Raw genomic sequence first — 16,961 nt, 5'->3', positions numbered from 1 at the left:
TGATTATTTTCTTCACTTTATTGCAAAATATTAATACAATTATCTGTTGGGCAGGGTAATGCTAGATCTTCTGTTAAGCAAATCCAGAATGCAGCAAACCAGTGTTACAGTCATAGGGAGTATATATAGTACATACTAAATACCAGTGGTGTGCAGTCCACATAAGCTGTGAATGCTCTGCATACCCAAGCTATTTGTGGACTTACCAATTAATATTAACATTATATACAGTACATACTGTATACACACATACATATACCAGCCACTTTTTTCTTTTTTAGGGACACCATACTAGTACCATGTTGGACCCCTTTTCCCTTAATGTTTTTGTGGCATGGATTCAACAAGGTGCTGTAAACATTCCTCAAAGATTTTGGTCTGAAAATGCCTCGATGTAGAGAATGGCCAGACTGGTTAGAGTCTGCAGCAACCGACAAATCTGCAGCAACTGCTTGATGCTACCATGTCAATATGGACCAAAATGTCTTTCTGTCAGTCAGTCAGTCAGTCAGTCAGTCAGACAAACAGACATAGATATTTATTTAAAGATAGATGGACTTTAAATGATAGATTAGAATTTATGCAAATAGCTTAAACTGTTTTAAGGATAATATAACAGTGATAAGTCCATCTAAAAAGATATTTCAAAATCTCAAGTCTGTACCTTTAACCTGAGCTGTTATTTCATAAAGTTCAAAGTCTAACTTGATTTCAAAGACTGCTCTAATAATACCTAAAAAAGGTACAAGAAACTACTCTAGAGAGCTGAAGAGTTGTAATCAATGGAGATTCCAATATTTACTGTTGATGCTTTTACCAATGTACCTTTCAAAGGTAATCCTGCTGCAGTATGTCTTATAGAGAACGTGAGTATTACACTATCACAAGACAGTCCTCTAAATACTTTAATTATGATTAGTTATTCATGGCAAGAAAATGTAAACTTGTTAGTGCATTGCATTATAAAATATTTCTCTGTAAGACATTTAGGAGCTGCAAGATGATCTTTATCAAAGCATTGCTGCTGAGATGAATTTATCAGACACTGCCTTCATCTCAAAACGAAATTCCATGGATTTTTCCTCAGGTATTGTGCTGATAAGATGCATGTTGAAATACTCAACTCTGATTTACATTTTAGATTTGATGTATTTTGAAAGGTGCAAGGTTTGGGTTACGCTGGTTTTCCCCCAAATGTGAGGTTTCACTATGTGGACATGCAACACTGGCCTCAGCAGCAGTGCTCTTTTACCTTAAAAGTAAGAAACGCTTGTCCTGACATTGAACTTTTACTAAAACAATGGACTGGTGACCATTCTAATAGCACAATATCATCACACAGAGAATGTCAACCCTGTTGTGGTGTTTGAGACTATGAGTGGGGAGCTTCATGTGCGCCAGCATGAAGAATCTCTAATAATGGACTTCCCCTTAAACAAACCACAGCCCCAGGTATGACCAAAAGACAACTCATGGACCATTTCTTCAACAAAACTAAAATAGACTCTTGTGATCAAGCAATTAGTTGCTTTTGGTCTGAATTTGAGTTTTGAATGCTTTATTTGCAGGTACAACATGAAATCAAGGATCTTTTGAAGGTAACACTGCCAGTTAGTATTTCTATTTTTAGTATGACACAAGCAGACACTATTTTGTCACCATTTTGCCTAACATTTTCAGGCTGCTGTTGGAGACTTACCCATTCAGGATGTGTGTTACAGTCCAACCACAAAGAAACTAATGATTCGTCTAGCTGACACATGCAACAGGTACTGCTGAACATTACTGAAATTAACAAAGAAAATTATATTGAAGTGTGAAGTACATTTTAAAAGTTGTAGTGCAACATTCAGTAGAACATACAGTATGCTAAACATTCTGCAGTGTTGTTAATTCTTCATTGTTTGCAGGTCTGAACTTACATCTTTGAGGTCAGAGGCAGAGACTCTTCTGAGAAATGAGACCACTGGTAAGATTAAAAGTCTCATCATTACATTGAAAGGAACACAGACTACTCAGTCTGGATATGACTTCTACTCCCGTGTCTTCGCACCCTGGGTTGGTGTCCCTGAAGATCCAGTCACTGGTGAGCAGAACATTTAAAAGCCATTTGAATGAGAAATGTGTATAATGTAAACTTTCAATGTACAAATAAATGTAATGTAATAAATATTACAAACTATCAAGATGGGCTTCCCTGGACATGCACAAAAAAAATCAATGCTTATCATCAATGCATCATTCTGCAACTTTATTTCTAAAAGGGTCTGCACATACAGTCCTTGCTGGATATTGGTCTGAGAAGCTGATGAAAAAGAAAATGATGGGTAAAAGCTTCCTTTTCCTTTACTGCATAATGTCATCACAAATACTAGAAAAAAAAGAAAAAAAAAAATCAGAATCTACAGTAGAAGGGAAATACTGACAAGTTCACATCAATGAATAAGTTTAAAAGTAAATGTTCATGGATGAGTAACTGAAGTTCTGCTAACATTAACAAAACAAGTTGCTCAAAATAAGACATTTATCTCTGCTATATTGGTTTTTCTAGCTTACCAGTGTTCCAGTCGTGGTGGCGAGGTAAAGCTGGAAATAAGAGATGACGGTCGACTGGACATTATTGGTCAGGCACAGATCATTCTTCAGGGAACTCTTAAAATCTAGAAAAACTTGCACAACTGATTCAGTGAATTTGAGGATAGTTTTGATGGAAATCAAGTGCATTTAATTTTCCCTTTATAGTGATGTGAAAGTGCATTTTAAGTTATGTGCCATTTAATAAAATGTATAGACCTGTGAAATGTTTTCTATTTATTATATCTGTTAAGTCATTGGCATTGGGGGGTGGGGGGTTAAGTAAACCAAAATAGAATGTAATCATTTTTGCAATTTTTTATTAAACAAAAACTTTAAAAATTCTTAAAACAGGAGAAATAAAATTAAATAAGTATACATATATATGTATAATGCACACACACAAATCAGTCACGACACTACACAGATAAAACTTTAATGGATTAAAAAAAAAAAAAAACGTGTGATATGAGGTAGGAATTAATTGGGTAAAGACAATTGTGAGTGTAATTATGTACTAGGGCCTGTCACCACTGATTTATTACTAAACTTGACACCCATCATTAAAACAAAATAAAAGTTGTCTACAGTTATTTGAAGCTTATGTGCACCATTTCACTCAATTTGTTTCAAGTAATTGTTTCACAGCATTATCTTTGTGATGTACACCAAGTATCAGAAGAGGTTTTTGTTTTTATCACAAGTGGACCCAGGGTAGTGCCTCATGGGCGGCAGGAGGTAGCTGGAAGATGTGACTTAAATTAAGGAAAATTTCAAAACTGCTGTTTCACCAAAAAAATTGTGGTTATGAAAGAGTGACAAAGTCACATCAAAAGACTGAATGAACCTGCAATGAGATTCTCAATAGTAAATGCAGCTTTAAAGGATATCATATCTTCCTGTTGAAGGTGACAGAGGAGTTTCTCTAATGGCGCGTACCGGCGAAGGGTAGGGGCCGAGCCCAGCATGAGGAGCTTGTGTTTGGCTCTAGTGATGGCCACATTCAGTCTACGCCAGTCTTGGAGCAACTCTCCCAGCTGAAAAATTATTTGACATCTCAAAATAATGAAAGTGATCTAGAGCATAATGGTCCTTTGTTAACTTCGTTAACACAGCCACAGATTATACTAAAGACTATCGTACACACACATCTGCAATGAACAGTTAACTGGTTTAATGTTAAAATAATTTGTTTGTTTAAATTCAGAAGGAAGGCCACTTACGTTGCCCTCAGGGTTGCTTCTAACAAAGGACACAATGATGACGCTCTTGTCACGTCCTTGGTATTTGTCCACAGTGTTGACTTCCAGAGCTTTAAAGGAGTCTCCTTGCAGCAGACTGGAGATGGCTTTCAGCTGTTGTCGATATGGAGCAATGACCCCGATATCAGATGCTCTGCATCCGGCCTACAACACATTTAAAATGTCCATTTCATTTCCAAGTACTTCATAAAAAAAAAAATAGACAGATTTCAGTGTGTTTCATACAACCAATGGCATGTTCGGACCTTGAGCAGCAGAGCGACAAGGGTTTGTACCAAGATGGCTTCTGTGTGGTTGCTGATTCCACTTTTCTCTACAGTCTCAGGGGCGGGAACCTGAAGAACAGAAGTACAATACATAATGATAAATTCTGAAAAGAAAATTTATGATTCCATAATACGCAAAATTAGATAAAATCTAAAGCTCTGTTCACACTGCCAGCAACTACTATGTACTATGAAGTCACTCTAATGTCATAAAGGACATATCTTTAGAAATCATATCTTTATATATTGCCAGTAAAACTAAGACATCATTCTAATTTGACTAGGAATTAGTTTGAAACAGAATTGTAAAGTAACATTCTGCTTTTGAAGAGAGTTGCTATATAAACTACAGCAGTGCTAGTACATAAAATCCTGACACAGTCGCTCTTTATTGGCACAAAGTTAAACAGGCCTATTTCTCAACTTTGTTGCATTGCTGGACATGTTGCTTTGTTGTGGCATGAACGGAGCTTAAGAATATAAAAAAAGTAACCTCAGAGGTGTCCAGGAAACAGACAGGACTATTGGGCTCCAGTGCAGCCTGGACCCAAGCACTGTACAGTGGTTGACACACATACAGGTCGAGCTCCTTCTCAACCTGAGCTCTGCTGGGAAGCTGCAGCACTGCGCTTGCCGTCCTTTCAGAACCACACTCCAGTCGGCCCTCATACATCAGAGCATTGCTCAGGGACATGATCGCACTGCAGGACACAAAACAACAAATATAAGAGCTGCACAGCTGCAGCTGGTAGTTGTGAATCTGAATATTCTCAAAAATGCATCAGAAAAACACCTGTTAGTATTCTACTTCAAATGCCTTTATTAGAGGTATTTAATACTAAAAAGGATTATTTAACTCCATTTAACAATCACATAAGTACAGTATGAAAGTCTGACTGGTGTAAATCCCCACCTGTTCATTCGGTATTGCACATTCAGCTGAACAACTGCATCACTGTGGTGCTCCAGACGCTTAAACAAACTCTCATCCATGCCCAAGGTCCTGAGTAAAAAAACAAAACAAAGATCAAATGATCAAATAATGGGTTAGGGTTGGTAATAATATGGTGATAGTGTAACTTGGCAGGTTTTGGCAGCTTCAGTTTTGTGATTAAAACACAAGCTGTATTCAATGACGCAAAACATGAAAATCTTTCAAAAGTTCATCTGAATAAGGACAAAAGTGTACTACCTGGCTTCAGCATTCTGAACAATAGGAGGAAGCTGTTGGTGGTCTCCCACCAGGACAAAGCGCTGGGCATAGAACAGCGGACCCAAACATATTGGTTGACTGATCTGAGACGCCTCATCCACGATGCAGAAGTCAAAGCGTCTGCGGCTGAAAATTGGGTGCTTGACACCCATACATGTGGTGGCCACAATCAGCTACAAAAGATAAATGTGGTGATATTTACAATGACAAATAATTAGCAAAATGTGGAACAAGCATTTTCCTATTATCCCTTACATGTCAAATACAACAGTTCAAAAGTTTGGGGTTAGTAAGATTTGTTAACACTTTAATACTTTCATTAAGCAATTTGACAGTAACACTAAAAGTGACAGTAAAGACATTTATAATGATATAAAAGCTGTTTTTTTTTTTTATTCATTAAAGAATTATGAAAAAAATATCATGGTTTGCATAAAAATATTAAGCAGCACAACTGTTTTCACTATTGATAATTAGAAGAAATGTTTCTTGAACACCAAATCAGCATATTAGAAAGATTTCTGAAGGATCATGTGACGCTAAAGACTGGAGTAATGGCTGCTGAAAATCAGCTTTGACATCATAGGAATAAATTACATTTTAAAATATATATTTAAACAGAATTTGTAATATTTTAAATTGTAATAATATCTCACAATATAACTATTATTACTGTATTTTTGATCAATAAATGCCACTTTGGTGAGCATAAGAGAGATTTAAAAAAGAATTAGAAATCTTATAGACACCAAACTTTAGAACTGTAATGAACAACTGTATATACTGTACAAGACTGAGAGGATTTTAATATGCGTTACTTCTTTATTGTACAGTTGTTCCAGCTCTTCCAGTGTTTGCATGCCTTTGGCACGACATGACTCCTCTGTGAAGGGTAGGATGTCATGGTGCACTTTTTGAGCACGACCCAGTCGCAGGAAGCCGATCTTAAACCTCTTCAGTTTCAGGAGGATGTTGTCCACAGCAGAATGGGTGTAGCTAGTTAGAAGAACACTAAAGCCACAAGCATGGAGTATCCGCACCTGTAAAACAAGGAAGTGCAAAATAAATGTCAGAATAACATTCCTTTGTTCGCATACAGAAACCACAAGCATTAACAGTCAGTTTCATTCTACAGGTCAGAAAGGAGGAGTTAAAAAAAAAAAAAAAAAAAAAAAAAAAAAAATATATATATATATATATATATATATATATATATATATATATATATGTTTACATTCATTTATGCATACGTTTTTCTGAATATGAGCTGAATTCATAAATAAGCTCTTACCAGTGTACAAATGGTGGTAGTTTTCCCAGTACCTGGCATTCCCACAATAAGCGTGTAATCTCTGGACAGTAGCACTTTCTTCATTGCTTGTTTCTGGGGTTTATTGAGTCCTGAGAGGCAACATATAATTAAAATGCATCATGTAGGAGCAGAGACACTGTATTATTCACAAGACCACGTCAAGGGCGTGATTAAAAGCAGCTCACTGCAATGAGAGAAAACTATCAGGAGAAGGCAGCGTATGAACACACCTTTCAGAATGTTGGCCACAGTGTCCTTGGCGTCTCGTGGCAAAACACTGCTAAGGCTGTCAATGAACTGGGGAGGCCTGAATTCCACAATCAACTCCCTCAATCTTTCACTGCATAAAAATATACATATTGAGCTTTTCATATTTCATATTTTTTCATATTTCATACTTTCATATTTTAAGACACAAAACAAAAAGAAAATGATGATCAGACCTGGTTGGAGTGTTTTCCATTAACATAGACAGGTTTCCTAGATGAGTACTAAGACCGCCTGCACCTTCATCCTGGTCCAGTCGGAAAACCGTGTTCGAGGAGTACTTAGAGAGATTTCTAAAATGATAGGAATGTGGAATTAAGCTTTAATGTACCCTTGAACACTTCAGATTCAGGTAAAATGAATTACAAAATGTTCAACATCATGAAAAGCATCTGCAAAAGACTTACTTGTCCAAAGAGCAAGTCACTCCGCTGACTGTTATTTCTGTGACGTATCCTGTGGCCAGGCCTATGAGCACAGAGTCCTGATCACTGACCACAATCCTGTCGCCCACTATCAGCCCGGTGAGAGTCTGCTCGCTTTCCTTCCTTTCAAAGCTGTGCTTATATACACCATCAGATAGGAAGCTGACGCCTCCAGCTAAACACATGTTACCCGCGCAGCCACCACTTTTCTCCCTGAGAATGAACAACATAAGAACAGGGATGCAACAGGGACATTCATTAATGACAAAAGCATTCAATTAATTTAAACAAACACTGTTAATCTGCTTAGTTAGGATCTGAAATGCCTGTCCCTCCATTGAAAGTCCATTTACTCAAAATTTTTGATGGTTTGAAGTCTTCTGAAGAGATATGGTCGCTTTATTTGAACAAATATAACTTTGCCTTTTTTTTCTATTTACCATATTTGACATTATCTGAGTTGATCTACGTTTATATTAAATAAAAGAATAAATAAATGGAAGCCTAAATGAAACATGTTCTTCAAATTTAGCGATCGTGTCTCTTTAGAAGACTTGGATTAAATCGCTCAATTATTAAATGGATTACTTTAACAATGCCTTTATGAACTTTTTGAAGCTTGAAAGTTTTGATGGAATAGACTTTCAATGGAAAGACAGAAATCTCTCAGGATTCATTAAAAATATCTTCATTTGTGTTTCGAAGATGAATGACAGTTTTCCAAATGGGTCTGAGACAAAATGAAGCAGAGTAAATCGATGATTTTAATTTTAAGGTAAACTAACACCACGTACAACTCAATTTCTTATAAAACACCCACCTCTGCTGGGAAGTCTGAAGCCAGATATTACGCCGACCTCCTTTGTTCTCCATGGTGCGAGCCTCCAGTGTGCAGAGCAGCAGCCAGTGGCTGAAGTACTGGAGGTGCACCTGGCTGAGGTGCTCGATCTCTGACTGCACAAATGCCTGTGGATCTTCACTACAGCTCCCCATGGGATCTCTCTCTACAGTTCTACACAAATGACAAATTTCACCTAAAGCTCAAATGAATTAAATAACTTTGTTTGAAAATGTAAGTTGTAAATGACGGAAAATGACACACAAAGAGAGAGAGAGAGAGAGAAGAAAAAAAAAAAAACAGTACCTGTTGTAAACTGCGCAGTTTCTTTTCTGAGGACAGTACTTGCAAGCCTGCTGATCAGAAACAATGGCAGGCAATGGGGCCATTTGACTTCTGCCATCCACTTTGATCAGGTTGTTGCCAATGTGATGGGCCAAAGAGTTCCTTATTTTAATCAGCTCTGTGAAGATCATTATAGTAATAATCAGGATGTAGGCTTATAATAGATTTTGATGTACTTGTAGTCATAACAATGTAACATCAGCTCTAATTTGTAACATTTGTATGAAACTACTTGATTTAAAAGTGATTGTTCATCCAACTCTGAAAATTCTGTCATTCATTATTCACCCTCATGTCACTCCCAAATCATGAACCCATTTAGTTTTTGAAACACAAAGATATACAGGTGCTGGTCATATAATTAGAATATCGTGAAAAAGTTCATTTTTTTTATTGTAAATTATTTTTAAAAATGAAACTTTCATATATTCTAGATTCCCTACATGTTAAGTAAAACATTTCAAATGCTTTTTGTTTTTTTTGTTTTTTTTTATTTTGATGATTAGCGCGTACAGCTCATGAAAGTCCAAAATCCAGTATCTCAAAATATTAGAATGTTTACATTTGAGTTTCATTAAATGACCATCCCTACAGTATAAATTTTGGGTATCTCTTGTTCTTTGAAACCACACTAATGGGGAAGACTGCTGACTTGGCAATGGTCCAGGAGACAATCATTGACACCCTCCACAAAGAGAGTAAGTCACAGATGGTCATTACTGAATGTGGTGGCTGTTTACAGAGTGATGTATCAAAGCATATTAAATGCAAAGTTGACTAGAAGGAAGAAACTGGGTAGGCAAAGGTGCACAAGCAATGGGGATGACCACAAGCTTGAGAATACTGTCAAGTAAAGCCGATTCAAACACTTGGGAGAGCTTCACGATGAGTCAAATGAAGCCGGAGTCAGCGCATCAAGAGTCACCACACTCGGACATCTTCAGGAAAAGGACTACCAAGCCACTTCTGAAACAGAAACAACATCAGAAGCATCTTACCTGGGCTAAGGAGAAAAAGAACTGGACAGTGAACAGTGGTCGAAAGTCCTCTTTTCAGATAAAAGTAAATTTTGCATTTCATGTTGAAATCATGGTCCCAGAGTCTGAAGGAAGACTGGAGAGGCACAGAATCCAAGCTGCGTGAAGTCTAGTGGGAAGTTTCTGAAGTTAGTAATGATTTGGGGGGCCGTGACGTCTGCTGGTGTTGGTCCATTGTGTTTTATCAAGTGCAAAGTCAATGCAGCCATCTTCCAGGAGATTTTGGAGCACTTTATGCTTCCATCTGCTGACAAGCTTTATGGAGATGCTAATTTCCTTTTTCAGCAGGACTTTAGCACCTGCCCACAGTGCAAAAACCACTTCCAAGTGGTTTGCTGACCATGATATTACTGTGCTTTATTGGCCAGCCAACATGCCTGACCCCTAAATCTATGGGATATTTTCAAGAGAAAGATGAGAAACAGTCAATCCAACAATATACAGATGATCTGAAGGCTCAATAGTGCCTCAGCAGTGCCACAGGCTGATCACTTCCATGCCACTCTTCACTGATGCTGTAATTTGTGCTAGGAGCAAGTCATTTGCTGTAATATGTGCTGCCGACCAAGTATTGAGTGTACAAATGAACATACTTTAAAGAACTTGAACTTTTCTGTTTTGAAAATCCATTTTTTGATTGATCTTAGGAAATATTCTAATATTTTGAGATACTGGATTTTGGACTTTCATGAGCTGTACACTCTAATCATCAAAATTTAAAAAAAAAAAAAAAAAAAAAAAAAAGCTTTTGAAATGTTTTACTTTACATGTAGGGAATCTAGAATATATGAAAGTTTCATTTTTAAAAATAATTTACAATAAAAAAATGAACTTTTTCATGATATTCTAATTATATGACCAGCACCTGTATTTGATGAAATGTGTATGACTTCTGTCCCTTCAAGAAAGTCAATTCCCTCAATTTTTTTTAATGCTTCAAAAAGCTCATAAAGACAAACACAATCCAAATGAATTGAGCCATTTAATCCGAGCCTTCTGAAGTGATATTATCACTTTATATGATGAAAAGATTTAATTTAGGTTATTCATTCACATATAAATACTGATCAATGCACATACATAGAGCACATCAAATATGGTAACAGATGATTAAATGTGGTTGCTTGATGCATGAGAACCAATTAGGTTTGTTTATGCATATCACACAATAATTTGTGAGCTTCCACAAGAACCAATGAGGCTTGAGGACAGAAATCTCTCAGGTTTCATCCAAATATCTTTGTTTTTTTTTTTTTTAAAGATGAATGAAAGTCTTATGGGACGACATGAGGGTGAGTAAATGATGACGAGTAAATGATGACAAGAATATTTAGATATACAGTACTAGGGGTGTGACGAGACAGGTATCTCACGAGACGAGACGAGACGAGACTCAAGATTGAGTTCACGAGACGAGAAAAGATTTTTACACACTATTTTTAAGAAATCCTCAATGGCGAAATACATGACTAGAAAAAATATTCTGCAGGTGTATTTGAAATGTTTTAACTAATCATCTTGTAATGAGTGTCATTTCAGTTCTACTTTCTGAGTATGAATTATCATATGCAGTAAAAGACAATAATACTCAAGTACTGTAAAAGGTTTTGTCACTAACTCAACTGACTGACTTCTCTTCTGTATGATTTCAGTCTCTTCAAACCTTACTGTACATGATTTATGAGCTTCTACAACTTTTGACCTCCTAACTGAACTCCTCTCCACAAACTGATCATAAAAACAGTATAAATAAAAATGGTAACAATTTACAATAAGGTCTAACATTAACATTAACATTAATTAACCAACATCAACCAACAATGAGCAATATATGTGCTACAGTATTTATTAATCTTTGTTTATGTTATTTAATAAAAATAGTCATTCATTGTTAGTTGATGATAGTTCACAGTGCTTTAACTAATGTTAACAAATGAAACCTTATTGTTTGTGCTTAATAAGATTCAGAGAAAACTGTTATTCGTTTTTATGGTAACATTTTACAATAAGTGCAACCATAATCGCACTCGCAATATTCAAAGTGCAAATAAGACCAAATTTTTCTTTGATACAGAGTTGAGAGATGGTTACAATTACACTGCCCAGCCTAAAATAGCTTTCATATTGAGAGATATTTGCATTCATCAGGGAGCCGCTTTCAAAATGCGGGGTATTGAAATCGTGTTTGAATGCGCGCTCGCTTTCACGATCGCGCGTAACTTTGTAAATATGGAGCTGCTGCAACTGTTATCCAACTGAATTAAATGTTTTTTATTTAAATACAAAGCAAAACGACAGTGGAGGCGTAATGTAAACGTAGTGGTGGCATATTCTTTCCAAATCATCCTAACACTCTATCATGGCAATATCACGAGACTACTCTTCACCTCAACAAGAAATCTTGTCACATTTTAGTCTCGCGAGATCTCGTGACATGAGATCTCGTCACACCCCTATACAGTACAATTAAAAAAACAAAAAACAACAACAACAACAAAAAACACTAAAACAAACAAACTAACCAACCAACCAACCTCTCCTGTCCATGTGGTTGCCCACAACAGGTTGTAGACTGCCAGTCTTCAAGTAGACAAGAAAACCTGCCTCTGGATCACAACGTCTAGCTGAGCTCATCAATGTGTACAGAATAACCTAGAATGCAAATAAAATGTTTGTAATAAAGTAATGTTTTTTTTTTTGTACATGCGTCATATCTAAAGCATTTATTGAAGCATTTTGTACTTGACTGCGATGCTCAATGGAGTTGGACTCCTTGCCGGTTTTCAGCTCCAGTGGTACAATCCTTTCTATGGGTTTTCTGCCTCTCCGATGAATCTTGACTCCAGCTGTGACATCTACCTTCCCCTTCAGGCCAAAACTTGGACACCAGATGTTCTCCTCGATGTCCACAAAATCTGTCACGGTCAAGCTACAGGATGCATCTTGCTTGCTCAGAGCCCCGTCGCTAGGGCTGATGGTGAATACCCACACAAACCATTAAGTTAATCCATAAAATCAAAGTTAACAAACCAGAAAATGCTGAGAGCATAGTCCGATTCACATGATGTAATTGCTTGTTTGAAGAACTATATATACTCACAGTTTCAGGGTGAGCTGCTTTTGTCCAGCCTGTGGTGAAGTGTGGAGGTAGTGTTTTGCCCACTCAGATAAAGAGGGAAGATATTCTTCAACTTCCTGTCTCATGTCAGCCTGAGTCAGCTTTAGACTATACCTAATTAATTAAGCACAAGACATTTCACAATCCTTATAAGGCACTAACATAACATTAGGAGCTTCATTAATGTGGTCAAATGCTGTATTACCATGATATAGTAAAGATTGTAAATCTGATGTGTCATTAAGTTGTGCCTCTAAACATGGAATTTATGTTGAAAGAGTCCTTACATTTGTCCGAGGTAGTTGGGGCTTCTTAGGGCCTCTGAGGCAAATGTCTGTATCCTCTCTGGAGAAAAATCTGCAGACATGGCTGCTTTTTGGAAGATATCATGAACTATGGTACCATTTAGCATCTGCTTAGATCCACCATCAAATGCCTGTTTAAAAAAAAAAAAAAAAAAAAAAAAAAAAAAATCACACACAAGAGTTTTGATCATTTGAAGTACTAAAATTTGATGTACAGTAAGAACAATTAGGAACACAGTACGGTTTGCATCATCAATCAAGGGAAAGACATTTTTCAGGATTATTTGATCACTAGAAAGTTCAGACGAACAGCATTTATTTGAAACATATCCTTGCTGAATAAAATAAAGTTAATTTCTTTAAAAAACAAACAAACAAACAAACAAAAAAAAAAACATACAAACTTTTAGACGATAATGTATGTTGTAAGGCAAATTCACAACATTAAATTTCCACACCTTAAACATCTCTCCCAGCACCCCTCGCCTCATACAGCGAATACTGCTGGCAATGCTGGTCCCAGATATCAGCAGGTCAGGCAGCAGAACCAGGAAACCAGAGTCTCTATCAATCGTCCACAAGCCAGAAACACACCTCCCTTCCAAGTGAATGATGTCCCCCACAGCAACTGGAGAACTCTCCCTTTAGAAAACAGGTTGAAAAGTTCAAAAACAAAGACAAGAACTCTATCAAGAATCTTTCTCATAGTCAAGTAACATTTTGTACCAGCCATCTTTGAGAATACAAGTCTCTGTGGACTGAGTCGTCTTTGAGCAGGTGATGGTTAAGTGTTTCTCCGTGCAACTTCGTGATGAAGTGACGTCCTGTACATCCAGTACCCAGTATCGGTTATGAACACCAGAGGCCAGTATAACATGCTCTGGTATGCCTTTGGTTTTTCTAAAAGTCAAGGAAAAGTATGTTATGTTCAGTTTTAATACACAAAAATAAAAGCTCACTTATGTACACATCAATAGGTTAAATGAAATAGTCATACTCATGAATGAACTTCTTGGGTTTTGGCGCCTCAGGTTTTTGCTCCATGCCATCATCAAACCAATCGTCTATCAAATCAGTAAAATCATCCTCAAATAGGGCTGGCAGAGCCTTTCCATCAGCAACTTTTTCTTTCACTTGAAGCTCAGCAGTACTCAAGGGCCTCTTCTTAGTAATAGGACAGTTGAGAAAATTCTCTTTTTCTTCAGTAGACCCATTTTTTAACCATGAACTATATGACATCACAAGATCCAAATCATTTGTTCCACAAACCGCACCCATGTCTATCTCCGGCTTCACATTAAGAGCAAGTGAATTCTCCTTCTCACTGGTACTAAAGCTCAGCTGATGAGCAGATTTTTTTGAGAGCTTTGAGAAACCATTTGTTTTTCCATTCATTTTCACACAAGGCCCAGTTGACAGTGGGCTACTCTCAAAACTAACAGACTCAGCTTTGATTTTTTTCTCAGGACTCTTCGGGAACATAACAGAGAGCGTTTTCAAAGACTTATTTCGCTTAGCCACTGGTAAGCTTGTGTCGAACTCAGGTAGTTTCTGAACTTGCGTGGTCCTGGACCGCTTGGCACTCTGGATGTTTTCTGAGCTGTGCAACAACCTCTTCACAGAGCCCGAGTGACTTACGCCATTCTTAAGCTCAAAAGTGTCCTCTGACTCTGGACTGCTGTTGTCCTGTGGCTGCATCAGTTTACGTGCCATCAGGCTGGGTTTACCCCTGACACCTTTAGTATGTAGACCACGGGACACAGGTGAGCGGTTCTCATATGAAGTGTCGGAAGGGTTCTCGTTCCTCAGACTGTCAGGCGTCTCTGGAACAGCAGATGGGTTTGGGGAGCAGGGGACATTTTCATCCTCCACAGAACAAGTCTTCAGTGAAACAGGGTTTCCTGTAATTCCAGCTCCATATCTTTTAGGTGACTTTGGTGAAACCTGAAAAAATATGAAAGTGAGGTTAACCACCTTATTTTTAACATAAGAGCAGGCAAAGCCATTTCAAACTTAAATGTGCAAGACTTGCGATGTTTATTGAATTTCAGAAATACACAATTCATTAGGTTCTCAAGACATTTAACAAAAAACATAAATCCAAATAAGGATGCAATAGTAACCACATAACAATAAATTAAAATGAATTTTAATGAAAAGGACATCACAAACATATATTAAATTAAAGGGATAGTTCAGCCAAAAATGAAAATTTTATGTTTATCTGCTTACCCCCAGGGCATCCAAGATGTAGGTGACTTTGTTTCTTAAGTAGAACACAAATGATGATTTTTAACTCCAACCGTTGCCATCTGTCAGTCGTATAATGCATATCAATGGGAACACAATCTATAAGAGTCAAAAAAACACGACAGACAAATCCAAATTAAACCCTGCGGCTCGTGACGACACATTGATGTCGTAAGACATGAAACGATCGGTTTGTGCAAGAAACCGAACAGTATTTATATAATGTTTTACCTCTAAAACACCACTATGTCCAACTGCCCTGCGCATTCCGGTTGGTGAGGTCAGAAAACACGTTCTGATGACGGCTGTGATGTCTCACGCTTTGCTTCAATGAGTGCTAGACATTACTTCCGTTGTCAGAACGCGATCAGACCTCACTAACCGGATGCTCAAGGCAGTTGGACATAGTGGTGTTTTAGAGGTAAAAAATGCTATAAATACTGTGCGGTTTCTCGCACAAACAAATCGTTTCGTGTCTTAGGACATCAATGTGTCGTCAAGAGCCGCAGGGTTTAATTTGGATTTGTCTGTGCATATTTTTTTTACTCTTATAGATTGTGTTCCCATTGACATGCATTATACGACTGACAGACGGCAACGGTTGGAGTTAAAAATCATCATTTGTGTTCTACTGAAGAAACAAAGTCACCTCCATCTTGGATGTCCTGGGGGTAAGCAGATAAACATCAAATTTTCATTTTTGGGTGAACTATCCCTTTAAATTTAACAAAGACAGTTTTGGGGGCTTTTTCTTATTTTATAGGTTGAAAAAATATCTAGGGCTGCTTGGAAATTTACAAAAAAAGGTTGAGTAACTCAATTTTTCTTATTACAAAAAATAATAATAATACACACCTTTCTTTTTGAAATGCCATCTTTATTTGAGTGAACTGTTGATAGATTTATGGCTCATTTTAATTTGTTTTAGCTGTACAAAAGCATTATGCTTTTTGAAGCTGCAAACTGGTATTTGTCATATTATTAGTACCACCGTAATAAAACTGCAGTTTGTAGCATAAATAATTTGATCCCATTTTCTTTCATAATATTGAAATAAAATGTAATGAAAGTGAAGTGGATGAGGCTTTCAGTCACTCATCTCCTTTTGTGTTGTACAGAAGAAAGAAAGTGAACTGTCCCTTTAAGAGCATCAAAACAAGCTCACTAGACTCGTATTATGTACTTGCCTTTGAGAGGAAAAACGCAGAAATGTTTGACTGAACTCCATTGACAATCTACAACAACAACAACAAAAATGTCAGTTAGTAGATTTTCACAGCGGATAGCATTTACATCTAGAAAAAAATCATCAGATGTGACTATCAAATACTTACTGAAGATCTGCTGGATTTACACTTTATCATCGTGGACTGTAAGTAAATAAAATGACTAAAAAAAGGTTGTTTTTCGGAGAAAACAATATCACGAAGCAGCTGTGCTGGTATCAAAACTTAAAAACCTCTCACATCACTGTGGCAGTTGCACATAAAAATGAACACTGTTAAAGCTCAAATTTAGCTCGTCCAGAAACACATTTTTTCACAAAGCAACGGGCATCCAAGCGGTCTTCACATGTGCTTTCACATAAGACAAAAAACAGCAGATTTGTTGCGTAAATAACCTCTGCTGCACCTCTGCAACATAAACACCACAATCTTGAAATTCCCGCGTACAGTCAGTCAGGGAACACATCACATGACAATACAAACGTTTTCCTCGTTGTTTTTTGTGTGTGCGGAATTTACATCG

The 16,961-nt window shown here is 37.1% G+C and overlaps 2 protein-coding genes across 3 annotated transcripts; one reads left to right on the top strand and one right to left on the bottom strand.

The window, feature by feature from the left end:
• Positions 1-782: 782 nt before the first annotated feature.
• Positions 783-2,799, top strand: LOC125276840 (phenazine biosynthesis-like domain-containing protein). Its single transcript, XM_048204744.1, has 9 exons — positions 783-866; positions 991-1,087; positions 1,161-1,259; positions 1,343-1,452; positions 1,569-1,598; positions 1,681-1,769; positions 1,911-2,086; positions 2,265-2,327; positions 2,552-2,799. Exons 1-9 carry the CDS (start codon positions 783-785, stop codon positions 2,662-2,664), a joined length of 861 nt encoding a protein of 286 aa, XP_048060701.1. The 3' UTR covers positions 2,665-2,799.
• A 78-nt stretch (positions 2,800-2,877) lies between these two features.
• On the bottom strand, positions 2,878-16,906 carry dna2 (DNA replication helicase/nuclease 2). 2 transcript variants are annotated; one of them, XM_048204732.1, is made up of 23 exons: positions 16,547-16,906; positions 16,400-16,447; positions 13,960-14,906; positions 13,689-13,862; positions 13,421-13,604; positions 12,945-13,093; positions 12,640-12,771; positions 12,282-12,510; positions 12,062-12,191; positions 8,464-8,620; positions 8,140-8,331; positions 7,302-7,532; positions 7,071-7,187; positions 6,858-6,967; positions 6,607-6,716; positions 6,134-6,355; positions 5,295-5,488; positions 5,016-5,105; positions 4,596-4,803; positions 4,082-4,171; positions 3,798-3,980; positions 3,465-3,611; positions 2,878-3,325 (listed from the first exon to the last, which is right to left on the bottom strand). In XM_048204732.1, the coding sequence occupies exons 1-23, from the start codon at positions 16,574-16,576 to the stop codon at positions 3,272-3,274; spliced, it is 4,128 nt and encodes a 1,375-aa protein (XP_048060689.1). In that variant the 5' UTR covers positions 16,577-16,906; the 3' UTR covers positions 2,878-3,271. The 2 variants fall into 2 exon arrangements, with proteins under 2 accessions (XP_048060689.1, XP_048060691.1); XM_048204734.1 differs by having other exon boundaries at positions 12,074-12,191; positions 16,547-16,905.
• Between the last annotated feature and the right edge of the window lie 55 nt (positions 16,907-16,961).

Source organism: Megalobrama amblycephala, linkage group LG10, assembly GCF_018812025.1.
Source record: "Megalobrama amblycephala isolate DHTTF-2021 linkage group LG10, ASM1881202v1, whole genome shotgun sequence".
In the NCBI taxonomy this organism is placed as follows: Eukaryota; Metazoa; Chordata; class Actinopteri; order Cypriniformes; family Xenocyprididae; genus Megalobrama; species Megalobrama amblycephala.
This window is presented reverse-complemented; position numbering and strand designations above follow the sequence as displayed.

What these genes read in the sequence shown, in the direction of transcription:
- LOC125276840 (XM_048204744.1), top strand. Translation starts at nt 783, where the DNA reads ATGGAGATTCCAATATTTACTGTTGATGCTTTTACCAATGTACCTTTC. An exon ending in TTCCATGGATTTTTCCTCAG is followed by an intron (nt 1,088 to 1,160) that starts GTATTGTGCTGA and finishes GTATTTTGAAAG; the next exon opens with GTGCAAGGTTTGGGTTACGC. An exon ending in CTAGCTGACACATGCAACAG is followed by an intron (nt 1,770 to 1,910) that starts GTACTGCTGAAC and finishes CATTGTTTGCAG; the next exon opens with GTCTGAACTTACATCTTTGA.
- dna2 (XM_048204732.1), bottom strand. Translation starts at nt 16,576, where the DNA reads ATGATAAAGTGTAAATCCAGCAGATCTTCA. An exon ending in GTGCAATACCGAATGAACAG is followed by an intron (nt 4,804 to 5,015) that starts GTGGGGATTTAC and finishes TGTGTCCTGCAG; the next exon opens with TGCGATCATGTCCCTGAGCA. An exon ending in GAAGCAACCCTGAGGGCAAC is followed by an intron (nt 3,612 to 3,797) that starts GTAAGTGGCCTT and finishes ATAATTTTTCAG; the next exon opens with CTGGGAGAGTTGCTCCAAGA.